At 38.2% G+C, this 16336-nt stretch overlaps 1 protein-coding gene across 5 annotated transcripts in view; it reads right to left on the bottom strand.

The window, feature by feature from the left end:
• SCEL (sciellin) overlaps window positions 1–16336 on the bottom strand; it is a 232539-nt gene that overhangs the window by 72807 nt on the left and 143396 nt on the right. For all 5 annotated transcript variants that reach the window (XM_039252454.1, XM_039252453.1, XM_039252457.1 and 2 more), the window contains 6 exons: window positions 15116–15175; window positions 11077–11145; window positions 5098–5166; window positions 4481–4519; window positions 3212–3292; window positions 1308–1373 (listed from right to left, as the gene is read on the bottom strand). In XM_039252454.1, coding sequence (XP_039108385.1) covers window positions 1308–1373; window positions 3212–3292; window positions 4481–4519; window positions 5098–5166; window positions 11077–11145; window positions 15116–15175 — 384 coding nt within the window. The remainder of the gene's footprint in view (window positions 1–1307; window positions 1374–3211; window positions 3293–4480; window positions 4520–5097; window positions 5167–11076; window positions 11146–15115; window positions 15176–16336) is intronic.

Genomic DNA, 16336 nt, shown 5'->3' with positions numbered 1-16336 from the left:
TGCACATGTGTCTGCTTCTTTGAAGGTCATAGTATGGTAGGCTCCATGTTTTGTGCACTGATATATCCCAAGATCCTAGAACAATATCTGGCAGGCACACAATGATCACTTAATAAATGATTGTTGATATTCCTAGCATGGATTTTGTACAACCAGGTGCCCTCCACATGGTCTATAATTTTAGTTGTAAGTATTGCTCTCAACAAAATAAATAAATAAATAAACAAAAGTGTAAACAACCCATTTATCACTTAAAGTTTACAAAGAACTTGCTACTCATACCCTCAACCAGTCATACGGGTTCATCACAGCCTGGAGGCAGTGGTGCACTAGGAGCCCACAGCAGAGCGCCGCCTGTTGCTAGACTCCATTCCCTCCTCTGCCACTTGCATGGATTGAATTGTGTGCCTCCAAAATTCATATGTTAAAGCCCTAACCCACAGTGCCTCAGATGTGACCTTATTTGGAAATAGGACCATTGTAATTAGTTAGGTTAGGATGAGGTTATATTGGAGTAGAAAGGGCCACGTATCCTATATGACTGGTGTCCTCTTAAGAGGGGAAATGTGGGGGCGCCTGGGTGGCTCAGTCGGTTAAGGCCCGACTTCGGCTCAGGTCATGATCTCACGGTTCGTGGGTTCGAGCCCCATGTCGGGCTCTGTGCTGACTGCCAGCTCAGAGCCTAGAGCCTGTTTCAGAGTCTGTCACTCCCTCTCTATCTGACCCTCCCCTGCTCACGCTGTCTCTCTCTCTCACTCTCTCAGAAATAAATAAAACGTTAAAAAAAAGAAATAAATAAAACATTAAAAATTTTAAATTAAAAAAGAAGGGGAAATGTGGACACAGACATGCACTCAGGGAGAACATCATGTAAAGATAGAGGGAGAAATCTGGATGATGCTTATACCGACTTGGAAATGTCGAAGGATGCCTAAGAACTACCAGAAACCGGAAGAGAGTGTGGAAGAGATTCTCCTTCTCAGCCCTCGGCTGGAACCAACCTTGCTGACACTGAGATCTTGGACTTCTAACCTCTGGAGCTGTGAGAAGCATTTAGTCTGTAAGACTTTGGTGCAGCAGCCCTTAGCGAATGAACGCAGTCTGCTTACTCCTTGCACCTTGTCAGATTTCCTACCGGAAGCACTGGAACCCTGACCTCACTTCACTGGACACCATCTTGTTCAGCACTCAGAGTTCACAAGGTAGCCTCCGATTTATTCCAAAGCTTCGCCAATTATATGTTGTCAAATTCCAGCACATTCTTCCATCAAGTTACCCAGTAATTACATCTGACACCTTTCCCTTACCTTCCGCTTGTTCCAGAGCTTGGAGTGGTGCTGTAACCAGGAGGAGGTGGCGGAAACCAGGACTGTCTGTTAGGAAATGACATCAGTTATAAACATGGTACTTGAAAGACCTGATGCCACCCACATGTCTACAAGGAAAAGCTGAAAATAATTTGACAGTTAAAAGGCATTGAGATGACATTTCTACAAGCCCTGGAAATGAAATGAAAACTATTTCATCAACTCAATAGGAAGTAACTATCCTACAATCTAGGCTCTCTGCTCCCCAAGAAAGCTCCTTTCTTGTTTTCCTAACACGAAAATGTGGACATTTCTTTAAAAAGAAACATGAAAAGAATCTGGGAAATGATAATATTTGTTAAATCTAGCTAGCAGGTTCATCAGTGTTTACCATCATCATACTTTTTCTCCTTATTTTCTGCACATCTGAAATATTTTATAATAAAAAACAATCTTATGCTCTACTCCATGGTTTTTAAAAAGCTATATGACAAAAAAACTCTGAAAGTAAGAATACTGAAAATATAAGTAAATGCCACAGTAACATTAACCTCATTTATATATACATATATGTATATAAATATATACGTACATATATACATATATACAAACACATGTATATCCAATTAGAAAGATGTCTTCACATTACCAGGATGTAATTTTAACTGATAGAGATAGCTCAGGGCTCTGTCAAAAAGGCTTAGATATGGAGCAAAAATGAAGATGTTCAGAGGGGAGTGACATGTCAGAGAAAAGCCCAGAGAAGGAAAGTCTGGGATAAGGAGGGCAGGAGAGCTGGCTTTAAATTCTTGAAGCAGGTCTATTCTCTGAGGCACTACAGGACTGAACTATGATGAGCTAGGCATAAATCAAAGCAGATTTCATCTCAATGTAAGTAGTCAGTGCTACTCCCAAGAGCAGTCAAATGTATATCAAAAAAGTAAGAGTCTTATTATTGGCTTCAGTGATCCTGAATTATGTCTAGCTGGTCAGAGGAAAGATTCTTACAGTGGGTAGGAGCTACGAAATTTGTGTCCAAGAGAAAGGTGGTCATAGTTTCTGAGACTCTGCAGACATGACCAAAGTTCTGACTACAGTAGCATTTTTGGCAATCATCCAATCCATCAACAAACACTGAGCACCTACCCTATACTAGGCACGGTACTAGGTGCAGGCAAAGAAAATAAAAACATTTTAGAAGCACTGAAGTTCATGAATGCTTGTTTTCCATTTGATCATGATTCACTAGCACTGTGTTCTCCTCAACAAGCAAAAATTGCTTCCACTGCACACTCTGTCTCATGAAGAATATTCTGCCACCACAGGTCTACCTAAATAAATAGAAGTCAGCACAGGCAGAAAAGGTGGCGGCCAGGCAGAGGATGTCATAGAATGAAGCAACAATCACGCAAACACAGATTGATGTCTCAAGATAGGGCCTTTGACTCTACTTGGAAATAGGGTCAACCCAATCTATAAAGCAGAGGAGGCAGCAACGATGCAGGCTGATTGCAGGAGCATGGCAACAACTGGCCACATGGCAGCCTTTATTTCAGGGTAAGGTGTTCCCTGTAGTAGGACTTTACTAAAAGTGCTACCTGAAGTAGCTTATCCTTTGCTGAGCTCTGACATTGAAAATATTATCTAGATATTTAAGACCCCAAGGGTTCTGGAGGAAAGACTGCATATTTGAAAAGGAAATTAGGGGGAAAAGGAACAAAATTTGAGGACATCAGAATCAAATAGGCACTAGATTCCTCAAAAGGGAGGAAGAAACAATCATGAGAGAGAGCAACTTCTGAATGCTACCTGGGGATCTTGGTAGATGATTTGGTTCAGAAATTAATAAAAGACAGTCCTCTACAGGATATTGACAGGAGGCAGATACAATAAGCCCATCATACCTCTTTTTCTTTACAGGAGTTGTAGCAGAGGCAGGAGCCGGGGGATTGGGGGTGTTTGCACTGAAGGAACCTCCATGTTGCCTGTGTAATCACAACAACAAACCACATTCTTGAAAAATTTATTTTGCTGTCTCACCTTAGAAAGGTCTTATAATCTACTCATATTCCCACCTGCTCTCTATCTACCACAAAATGTTTCAATGACAAAGGAAGGACAGAAAACAAGTTTTTCCTTAGTTTACCCATTTTATGAATCATCAGGTCCTCATCTAAGTAATTAGAACTGAAGGAACTGAATGAAGTCCTTTATCATATGACATTGTGTGTCCATGACCAGACCAACGAATTCCCGTGTGCTCTCATGTGTTCATAATATACATTTAATATTGTATATATTGTGACTAAGAGAATTATATTGTATTTTTTTTTGCATTATAAGCACTATGTGGTTTAAGAAAACATTTAAAGATCACACCATTTTAAATCTCTATTTGGCATTTATTCTTATACATAGACCTTCAAAAAAATGGAAGTAACCCAGGCCTGTTTCAACTACTAAGAGGTGTGGTCCAAGGTGAAAATTCCGTCATTTTAAACACAAATTTAAAAACCAATTGTGTTTTCAAAAACCCAGCTAGTGTGGCTATTTATAATCACCACTAGTACATTCCAGAGAGAATGTACTTTATCTAAACAGATTGGTAGCAAACCTATGATTCATGACTCAGATGAATTGTAACATGACGGGTATTTTGAAAGACAAGTGAAATGTAGGGGAAGAAACAGTTAGTGGTCATAAAAACAGGGAAAAATTAAGTTCTGTGGGGGAAAAAAATAAACAATCAAATATGTGATGGGGATTTAGGAGAGCACTTGTGTGATGAGCACTGGGTGTTGTATGTAAGTGAGGAATCACTAAATTCTACACCTGAAACCAGTATTACATGTATGTTTACTAACTGGAATTTAAATAAAAATTTGGAGAAAGAAAAAAAGAAAAACAAAAAAAGAGAAAAACAAAAGACGAAAAGAATGACTTAAATTTCGATGTTTGATTCGAGCAGAGGTTGGAAAACATTTTGTGTTAAAAAGTCAGTATTTAAAGCTTCATGGATCATTTCCTTCTTTCTACCTAAACTCTGCATAACCAACGGGAGTATGATTTTGTTATAGTGAAACTTTGGCCTGAGGGGGGTATACCCTGTTTATCTTGAACACAAACAAAAAAATACACTTTATTCTTAGAATGTAACTTCTGTTAGTACATACATCTTTGCTGTTTCTGGCGATCGAAACGTGGACATGTTTCTGGTAAAAAAAAAAAAAAAGGCAAAAATTTGAGCAACCACAGAGAATAAATACTTGCACTGTTTGCAATTGTTCATTAGTTTAGAATTGTTATTTAAAGTTAGACATTATTTGAAAGAAAGAAAAAGAAAGCATCAGTATTTGAATAAATTTGATAGGGCAATCTTTTTGCCTTATACTAGATTCTAAAGGACATCTTTTTATTCCAGAAAATTCAGTATAATTTAAACCCAATGTTTTTATTTATGGAGTTCAGGAATTTTCTTTAGCAATAAGAATGTAAGATTGGCACTTACATGTATTTCATACTCTTGTCACCAGGATGACTTAAAACAAAAACATGAATGTCATAAGAACGATGACCTGAAGCAAGCTCTCTTGATTTTTAAGCGCAACAAAGATTTTCTGTAACCATGAGGAGGAATAAAGGTTTTTACTCCAGAGTTTTTGTATATAAAAAATAGAGGATAAGAATTTACGGGAAGATATCAAGTAGGACAGAAGAATTGTAAGTAAATAAGTAATGCTTAGAAAATTATTGTACTTGGGTCTTTCCCAAAGTCAATATATACTGGTACCTATTGGTTAGTCGGTTATCCAAGGTATTGGCCTTATATGTGTTAGTGGCATCATTTCTGTCTGAGATCCTTTATAAAGAAACAAGACAAAAGTTTGAATGAACATTTAGATCACTAAAGTCCTTTCAGACCTCTTTCATGAAAGAATAAGTTCATAATATAACCTTTCAGTAGTAGAGAGATTTGTTTTCAGGTGTTACATTTTAGAATATTTTGCATTTAAAAAAAACCTACTTAACCCAACATATATTTATGAGGCTATTTTGATACAGTTTGGAATTTTTTTTTAATTTATGCTTTTCTACTAGCCTCTCTGATTCACTGAGCATTTAACCCATTATTTTATATTCATTATTGTTTAATAATGCAATTGACCCTTGAACCATGTGGATTTGAATTGCATGGGTCCCTTCACATGCAGAATTTTTTTGATAAATACAACACAGTATTGTAAATGTATTTTCTCTTCTTTTTGATTTCCTTAATAACATTTTCTTGTTTCTAGCTTACTTTATTGTAAGAATTCAGTGTAGAATACATATAACACACAATATATGTGTCAACAGACTGTTTATGTTATCAGAAAGGCTTCTGGTAAATAGTAGGGTATAGTCGTTAAGTTCTGGGAGTCAAAAGTTAAATGTGGATTTTCAATTGCATAGAGGTCAATGCCCCTAAACCCTGTGTTGTCAAACTTACATCCAGCCAATGACAGTACTTCCCAAGTCTGTAAAAGGCATCAATGGAAGACAAGTATTTTTAAAAAATATTTTGTGGCATAGACAATGCTATATGTTTGCCAAACTCATTTTCTTTTCCTACTGAGCACACAGGAAGATCACATTTCCCATTCTTCACCGAAATTAGGTTGAGGCCATGTGACTGAGTTCTAGACTGAAGAATGTGGGCAGAAACGTTGTTTGCCACTTTCAGACCCATCATCAAACCTCTTATGTGATCCTCCATGCTCTTTCTTTCTCTTCCACTATAGTTTTTGTTGCCCATGTGTTGAGGATGGCAGCATTAAAACACAAGAAGAACTTAGGTCTCTGAGTGGCTTCATGGAGCTGAGACACCCCTACTCTTCCAGCCTATCACACTGGACTCTGAAGGGAGTGAACAGTAGTAATCTTGTATTATGCTCAGCCACAATAGATTTGGGGGCACTAGAGGGAACTTGTTAAAAGAGTTACTCTACCCTGGTAAATTAGTTTACTTGGACTAACACATTTAGTTAATAGACCCTACTGGCCATCAAATCTCAGGTCTCCTAGATATGTCTGAAAAGACAAAGTAGGAATCCCATACTGCAGATCCTCCTTCCCTTTCTTCTTTCAGATAGGATAGGAAGTTTCTTCCTAAGACATGGGGCTATCCTGTAGAGCATTCTGCAGGCTTGCACAAAACTAGGATGTAGCAAAATTAGGCTCAGGAAAACAAAAGGTCAGCAAAACTTTTCTGTTGGTCTGACATTATGGATCTACCATAACTTTTCTAAACTTTCAATTTTACCATCGACTTTAGTACATGGGTTTATACATACTATTCCTGGAAAGATGGGCACTAACTTTGCCTCATTAAAAAAAAATATTAATGTGGGAAAAATATGATTTAACTGTCATAAATTTAAAATGATTTCAATCCCTAATGTCATCTTGATACGTGTAACTAAAATATTGGGTAAATAACTCTAATATATTAAAATGCTATGAGTTAACTCCAAACAAGATTTTGTTTATAATGCACAATGCCACAAGCTGATAACTCTTGAAAGCAAAAAAAGGAGGGAAGGTTGAAATCTTCCAGAGCTCCATATTCTTAACAGACTGTTCACAATACAGGCATTAACTTGTAGAGGCTCCTAGATTCCATGTATTAAAAAAATTCATCTCTAAGGTGATCACCAGGCAAAGGACTATGAATATATACCCTCACTAACTGCTATTGAGACTCTGAGATGCATATATATATATATATATATATATATATTTTACAAATAGTTTATTGTCAAGTTGTTTTCCATATAACACCCAGTGCTCATCCCTACAAGTGCCTCCTCCATGCCCATCTCCCCCCTTCCCCCCACACCCATGAGTCCTCAGTTTGTTCTCAGCATTCAAGAGTCTCCCATGGTTTGCCTCTCTCCCTTTCCCCCACCATTTCCCCCCTTCCTCTCCCCCATGGTCCTCTGTTAAGTTCCTCCTAATCCTCCTATACGTGCAAACGTATGATATTTGTCCTTCTCTGCCTGACTTATTTCGCTCAGCATAACATCCTCAAGGTCCATCCATGTTGCTACACATGGCCAGATTTCATTCTTTCTCATTGAGATGCTTATATTTAAAGGGCTCTGCAATAAACCACTGGGGGTACCATAAGTAAGATGTCAGATGAATCTAAATCTTAAATCTTAAATGTTCCTTGGAGGGGTGCCTAGGTGGCTCAGTCAGTTAAGCATTGGCTATTGATTTTGGCTCAGGTCATGACCTCATGATTCATGAGATGGAGCCTCACATTGGGCTCTGTGCTGACAACATGGAGCCTTCTTGAGATTCTCTCTGCCTCTCTCTCTGCTCTTCCCCCACTCTCACAAAGCTCTCCCTCTCTCTCAAAAATAAATAAATAAACTTTAAAAATAAAATAAAATAAAAAATAATTAAATGTTCCTTAGAAACTCTTTATAGCTATCTATGAGACCCTAACATGAGATAAAAATAATCTTGGGAAATTGCTACTCTGGTACAAGGAAAACAACAATCTGTCTAAAGTAAACAGATCCTTAATATCAAACATTCTCAGTGTTTAAATAAAGGCAAGTTCTGATAAAATTAAATGAAGTTATTAAAAATTCTACAGTGTAAATCTGTGAGCAATACTGCATGTAATAATAAAAATAGCTACCTACTGGGGCGCCTGGGTGGCTTAGTCGGTTAAGGGTCCGACTTTCGCTTGGGTCATGATCTCGCGGTTCGTGGGTTCGAGCCCCGCGTCGGGCTCTGTGCTGACTGCCAGCTCAGAGCCTGGAGCCTGTTTCAGTCTGTGACTCCCTCTCTCTAAACCTCCCCTGCTCACGCTGTCTCTCTCTCTCTCTTCTAGAAATAAATAAAAATATTTAAAAAAAAATAGCTACCTACTATTTGCTGCTTACTGTATGCATTTTACTCTCTACTCTTTAAAGCATCTTTACAAGGGAGGTGTAATTATTTTCATTTTATAAGTGAAGAAAGGGAATCTCAGAGAAAGTGAGTGACTTTCTTTCGGTCACCCAACTAGGAAGTAATGTGTCTCCAAATTCTTCTCAGTAGAGCCCAATGTCCTACATCTAATTTCCTAGTGTGATTGTTTCAACACTCATCTATTAGGTCAACATGTCTTCCTTCACTTACTATTCTTCACCTCCAGGATCTCTTCTATGCCACTAGGGGGATCACTCTATGAGTAATAGTGGAGAGAACTACAAACTACTATTCCAATACATATGTCAATTTCTTATTACTTAGGAAGATTACTTTGTATTTCTCTTGAAAATTATGTTTTTCCCACTTGTGATATGAAATAAATTGTTTTGATAAGTCTCAATCTTAAAAACAGTAAATACCCAAATATAGTAATTAGCAGTACGATCAAAAGAGCCAAAGGAAAAGTTACATTTCCATAAGAGAACACTAGAGGTCACCCTAACCTAGGTTTTCCAAATCAGTCAATCTACCTTTAGAATTTGGGCCACATTGCATGCTACATACATTATTAGTTACTTATGTTTCTTTAGAACACCTCATACTTTTACCTTCATATATATTTTTAAAAAGACAACTCCAAAGTACTTTTCTCATATTCATTTAAAATAAACGCATTATTTGGAGCATGTGACTTTTGATCTCAGGGTTGTGGATTTGAGCCCCACGTTGGGTATATAGTTACTTGAAAATAAAATCTTAAAAACATCAAAATTAAATAAAAAATAAAATAAATGCATTCTTCAAATACATACACACATGTATACCAGATACAGTTGGTAATCTTCCTCCTAAAAGTATTTCATATCTTAGGTTTAGAGTGGCCAACTTTATGAAAATCTGTGTCCTGTAAAGGATTTCCATTTCTTAACTGATTCCTGAATTCTCTCCCTTACATGTATACACTTAGAGGACGTTCCACACTACTGGAACTCAGGACTGCCTGGGGAATTAGCTGACCAAACATGCCACTAAACCTCTGTGTAAATAAACCAGGTAATCCCTGGGCTCATTTCCTAGTGTATAAAGTGAGGGATTTGGGCTAGATTAGTGGTTCTGACTTTGGGCTGCACATTAGAATCACTTCATAAGCTTTAGAAATGTCTGAGTCCCACCTCAGGCTAATTAAATCAAAGTTTTGGGGTGAGAGGTGGTGGGACCAAGTTATCATTAAAGTTTAAAAGTTCTCTCAGTGATTCTAATTTGCAGCTAAGGCTGAAAACAACTCAACTGGTTAGCTTGTAAGATCTAGTCTAATTCATTGCTAATGTCTCAAGGCTTTGTCTTGACTGGCCTAATATAGACCTTCAAATACACAGCTTACAAAGGCTCCCAACCAATTTCCCTTTCTTAAGGCATAATTATCTCACTTTCAGATTCATTCCTAGAAATAGGGTTTCCAGGGGCGTCTGGTTGGCTCAGCCGGTTGGGTGTCTGACTTCGACTCGGGTCATGATCTCACAGTTCGTGGGTTCAAGCCCCGCGTTGGGCTCTGTAAGGACAGCTAGCTCAGAGCCTGGAGCTTGTTTCGGATTCTGCGTCTCCCTCTCTCTCTGGCCCTCCTCTGCTCACGCTGTCTCTCTCTCTCTCTCACTCAGAAATAAATAAATAAAAATTTTAGAAATAGGGTTTCCATCTTCAATTAATGGTGCAACAGGACAGCCATCAAGGCCAACGTGAATGGACAGTTATTTTGACTCTTCTCTCCACTCATTGCTGTGGAGAAGAGATCTTGCACAAATACTTCTACAAACTCATTTTTGTTGAGGCTATTAATTACAAAAGAGAAATTAACTTCTTAGGAATACCAGTATGGATTAGCCTCTATTCGGGAGACTGGCTTGAAAACCTGTGAATCATGCAAAAGTATATACATTTCCTACATGAATTAATACTGGCAAATATTGAAGATAGAATCTATTAGATACCATAAATTACAGCATATCTGCTTAAAATGCAGCAGGTGGCATTTTTGTCTACAATGGCAACATATCTTTAGCTACAGGGAGTGACCTCATCTGTCAAGGGCCACAGGTGTCTATTGTCTATACTCCAGCTAAAGTTGTTAACTTTGCTCTTTCTATGCTTACTAAGCATTGCTACCAAATATAAAATAAAGATGTGATTTGTAGCATTTACAATTCTATCTAAATAGACGTTTCTCAATTTTCTCCACAGGAATGATTTCTTTCCCTCTGTGTAGAAGGAACTAACAACAGGCACAACACAGTGGACCCTTCTATAAGCCATATGGTGACTCTACTGCCACCACAAAAGTAGTTTTTTGTAAAAAGCCAATACCTTTATACTAGAGTGGATCAAAATGATTGTATTATTATAATTTACAGTCTCTCCATAAAAACAGAAACTGCTGTTTTCCCACCAGTGGGATGGAAAGACCAAAAGTTAGAACAAGAACTGACTATTCATATTAACAAAAATAACTAGGTTCTCCATTTTAAACTGCACAGATTCCATGAAGTGTCCACATTACTTATACCCAAGCCAGTTTCTTCAGAAATGTTCTTATCAACCTATTAGCAAGATTTCAGGAAAATAGCATATTGAGTCAAGATTTTGTGAATTTTGAAGAAGGTATTCAATCTTAATAGCCCTTCTGTCTCTGCATATAGAATATCGTGTTCAAAACTCACTTTGGCAAACATTTAAATACCTCATACTTGATAAAAAGGGGATTTAATATACATTATGCATTCTGCTTGCATGATTAAAAACACCTTACCTGTCTAAAGTGTCATCAGATCTGTACCGACTAATTGTAGCTTTTGGCACATCTCTCTCATTTGCTTTCCTGTAGCAAAAAATAATTACAGAAGATCAAATAAATTACCAAAAATGTTTGTAACCTACCATGCCTTTGGTAAAATTTTGGCCTATTCAAGCAGGAGATGTACACATTACCAAGGAAAGACAGCTTCAGAGTATCTAAATCTTCCAAGGTTTTGACTTGGATGGAATAAATTATGGCAAATCCACCTCCCCATGCTAATAAATGAATTCTTCTCTAGGTCCAATTATTTCTAACTTCAATGTAACATATTCAATTGAAGATAAGCATAGGCAAAACAAACAACATGATATGCAAAATGGTTAATAACTAATATGTACTCTTGTCAATACTGTTGACTTTCAGATCATAGGACTTAAACACAATAGACTTAAAATCAACTATGTTTTGTTTGCAGAATTTTAGAAGCACCATACGCCATCTCAGCTGACTCAATACAAATAGTTTTATTTAGACTTCAGCACCGTGGACAGGGTTGAAAAAAGAACTTGGGGAGTGAAGGGGTAGGGAAGAAAGGAAAAGGAAAAAAAAAAAAAACAGGAAAAGCTTGAAAAAATAAAAAGTGGGAGATGAGAGAAAGGATAGATATAAGGAGGAGCTGTGAAGAAAGGGGAGATAAGGAGAAGTGGGGAGAAGAGAGACAGAAAGCAAAGAAAGTTGAGGAACACAGGCAAGCAGAACAAAGGAGAGAGGAAAGAAGACAAAAATGTAAGAGAGGATAGGAATCAAGATCATCAAAGCAAATGGGAATATCTTGATCAGACTGATCAATCAGCAAAAACAATCTGTTTAATGCCTTATATAGCTCTGTGATACAGGAAAATCAAGCTCTTTGGGGAATTATACCATGATTTATTGTGTTTGCATTTCAAAGTATCATTTGATGCTGACAGATCAAAGATAAAGGGCTAAAACAGTATATGCACTTAAAATTTAATTTGTCACTGGATATAGTGTACTTTTATTAAACAAACTTTTGAAGGTAAATAATATGCACTGTGTTGATGACTATGAGGAAGTCAAGAATAAAATCTATGAATCCTACCCTTGCAGAGATAAATTTGTTGTGTACATCCAAAGGAACAAAGTGGCTAGTGTTATAAAAGAGGTTCAGGTAAAGTGCAGGGAAGTTATAAGATGAGACAGTTTATTTCTAGGCAAAAGAATCAGAAAGGGCCTTTTGGATAGAGTGCAGTTTGAGCAGGGCCTCAGAGGATAAATAGATGTGAACATTTTCAAAGAGAAACAGAGGGAACAGTGTCTGTTGATGAAAGAGAAAAGTAAAGAAAAATTACTTAATGTAAATCCCTAAGTTTTTTAATGTTTTTATTTACTTTTGAGAGAGAGAGAGAGAGAGACAGCAGGCTGGAAAGGGACAGAGAGAGAGAGAGGGAGATACAGAATCCAAAGTAGGCTCCAGGCACTGAGCTGTCAGCACAGAGCCCGATGCAGGGCTCAAACTCGTGGACCATGAGATCATGACCTAAGCCAAGTCTGACGCTTAACCGGCTGAGCCACCCAGGTGCCCCAAGTTTTAAAGGAACCTCGGAGTGAAATCACAGTATAGTCCACCATTGTGTTTAATGCATGAATGCAAAGGGGCATCACGGGGCCATCTGACCCCCTTCTGCGAAACAGCACCTTCTCAAACAGCATCCTTTATGTCTCATTAGCTGACTTTATTCTTCCCAGTACTTACGGCAATAGAACATATTATATTGTGTTTATTTGTTTTCAGTCTCTTCCGTCCTCCCTCTTCAGCTAAGATGTGGATTCTATGGAAGCAGGGACTTTGTTTTGTTCCCAGTCCTCAGGCCAGTGTCTGGTTCACAACTGATATCTCTGCAGGTATATGTGCTACCAGGCTTATTTGACTGGTGTAAACAATCTGGCAGAAGTACATGGCAAAATTTCTTAGTTTGTGCATTCTGTAAAGCTGTTATCTAAGATGAGGAGAATACATTGTTTATCTTCGCTTTCCTTTATTATCAGTCCCTGCTCACATGAAACTTTTGCACACATTGCCACTTCTGCTGGAAGCACTTCTCTCCTGCCTCATGCCCACCAGCTGCCTTCCCTACTCGGAATCCCCTCTTCATCCTTTGAACAGCAATGCCAACACCAAAGAGCACTTTCTGGGTGGTATCTATGATTAATTCAAGCAGACTTGCGCTCTCTCTTCTCTATTCCCATGGCACATACACTTCTCCAATAGCACTTTTCATGGTATATTTTAGTATTGTAGTCTATGGATCCATATTTTTCCAGAATGTAAGGGCTCTCTAAGGCCACGGGTGGTGCCTTATGCATCTTTGTATTCCCAGCACCTGGCACGACATCAAGCACATAGTAGATGTTCCAAAATGGTGTTGAATGTCCACCAAAGTGGGTATGGCCTCTATGAAAGGGAAGAAAAGGGCCAAGTGGGCATCTATTTGAGCAAGCTCAAGGAGAAAAATCACCTACACTTCCCTTCTAAAAACATGTATTTTGAGACACTAGTTATGGGTCAAGGGGAAAACATCTTGGGCTCACACATTTTTGTTACTGAAGATATAAGTTCAATGTGCTGTGTTAGAATGTTGTCCACCAACAGGAAAGACTCAGGAAACCATATAGTTTATAATAAGCACAAAAGGCATTAAACTCCTGTTGTCCTAAAACATACTAGGAATACAAAGCTTACTATCCACTGCCACACTCCAAAACAAGTATATTTGTTCTGAATAGTTCCAGAGAAAGACAAATAAAATGGAGGGAGCAATTTCCACTGGTGGCTGGACTGAAATGATCAGACTCCCTTTTTTTGGGGGGGGGGGTGAGATGAGAGTGAAGGGGAAACAAGGCTGAAATCTTCAAAGTCATGAAGACCAAGGAGAGGGCATAAGCAGTCACAGAACAATCAATCAGATGAACTAAGGCTGGGAACCAGAACACCAAACAGATACTTTGTGTAGAGGATTCTAACCTCAGGACCCTCAGAATAGGTCAAAATTATGAACAGGTTTAAAGGGGTTTAGAAACATTCATGAATAAAGGTTTCTAAAATATTCAAGATGTATATCTAACTTTTTTCTTTGTTTTAGAGTTTATCTATTTTGAGAGAGACAGAGAGAGAGAGACAGAGAGAGAGAATGAGTGGGGGAGGGGTAGAAAGAGAGGGAGAGGGATAGAATCCCAAACAGGCTCTGCTGTCAGTGAGGATCCCAACTTGGAGCTCCATCCCACAAACCATGAGGTCATAACCTGAGCCAAAATCAAGAGTCAGAGGCTTAACTGACTAAGCCACCCAGGCACCCCAAGGTGTCTACTTAACTTTTTAAAGTCCACGCCATGAAAAACAATCACACTTTTTTACTAAGTATGTCTTGGTGGCACACAGTCTACCGGACCAGATAAAACTTGTGTCTGATAATTGGGTTCTTCTGATGGGTGCGGTTGTTTGTATGTGTGTGAGCATAAATGTGTTTTAACAAGAATATTATCTGTTTATGTGATCAATCTTAGATTATTTACATTATTGTGATTATGAGTTTTGTCTGATTTTTTTCTACAATTTTCCTGTTAGTCTTTTTGCCATTCAGTATCATTAAATATTTTCCACAAGCCTAGGAGTTTCTAAAAAGAAATGTTCTGCTCATAAAGCAAGTGAACTCTAGGGCTATTATTTCTGTATTTTAGGGGTTCCTTTTCCTAAGGTTCAGAGATATCTTATCTGATCACATTTCTGTGAACCCTTTCCTTTTCCATTCAAGTGGGCTGCCTCAGGGGATTGGTTATTCTACACTTCCAAGCTTTGGTTCTGGAAGCACGAAGCTGCAGAAGAACAGACTTTGCCTTGTGGAAAGTCTTTCAGAATGCCAGGGAAAGCCTGAGGCAAGCCACAAATATTCAGCTTGTCTTGAACAAGTCTTCTCTCAAAACTATCATCTTTGTGTTACTTCTAATGATGTAACTTGTCTGAAACACCCACCTGTCCAAGGCATCATGGGAGTTATGTCGATTGAGCACCACCCTACCATAATTTTCATCTCTGCAGAGAAAGAACAAAATTAAGTCACATGGAAAGTTACCACAGTATTTGGTAAATATTAAATAAGGGGGATGGGGAAAGGAGCTCACAATTTAGGGCAAGATGAATTCATTTTATTCCAGGCATAAGAACACAGCTATGCATTTATTTTTATCAGTCTCCCCTTGAACGAACATGATGAAAAGAAACAAGTTGGTCAGTACAGATGATCATTATTCAGACATATCCCATGAGGTTTCCATATGATTCAACAATGGAATGAGTGTTATTTTTTTTTATCAGAGTGTGGGAACATCTAGATATCTACTTTATGTACATTTCTAGAGTGCTTGTCTGCAGGAAGGCAAAAGCTTTCTACAAGCATGTTTTAAATTATGCCCTTTATATTTGGACATTTTCATTGGATGGACAAAAAAGTAGGAAAATTCATACCAATATTTGTGGCTAAGGAGGTGGATCATTCACAGGAGATTTAGCCCATTTTTGAACCATGATATAACATAGTTTGCTCTGTTTGGTCCTTAAAATAATTCTATGAATTAGGCAAGGAAGATTCTGTCATATTCAATTCACAGAAGAAGAAATTGATCAGAGATTTTGTGGGTTTTTTTTTTTTTACAAATAGTTTATTGTCAAATTAGTTTCCACGTAACACTCAGTGCTCATCCCCATAAGTGTCCTCCTCCATGCCCATCCCCTCCTCCCCCCACATCCATCAGTCCTCAGTTTTTGTCAGCATTCAAGAGTCTCTCATGGTTTGCCTCTCTCCCTTTCCCCCACCATTTCTGCCCTTCTTCTCCCCCTTGTTCCTCCGTCAAGTTCCTCCTAATCCTCCTATACGTGCAAACATATGATATTTGTCCTTCTCTGCCTGACTAATTTCGCTCAGCATAACACCCTCAAGGTCCATCCATGTTGCTACACATGGCCAGATTTCATTGTTTCACATTGCCATGTAGTATTCCATGGTATAGATAAACCACATCTTCTTGATCCATTCATCTGTTGATGGACACTTAGGCTCTTTCCATGTTTTAGCTATTGTGGAGAGTGCTGCTATGAACATTGGGGTACATGTGCTCCTATGCCTCAGCATTTCTGTATCCTTTGGGTAAATTCCTAGCAGTGCTATTGCTGGGTCATAGGGGAGTTCTATTGTTA

Source organism: Hyaena hyaena, unplaced genomic scaffold (assembly GCF_003009895.1).
Source record: "Hyaena hyaena isolate Hyena2069 unplaced genomic scaffold, ASM300989v1 scaffold_413, whole genome shotgun sequence".
Taxonomy (NCBI): Eukaryota; Metazoa; Chordata; class Mammalia; order Carnivora; family Hyaenidae; genus Hyaena; species Hyaena hyaena.
Note: the sequence above shows the minus strand (reverse complement) of the source record. Positions and strands in the feature narration are given on the sequence as shown.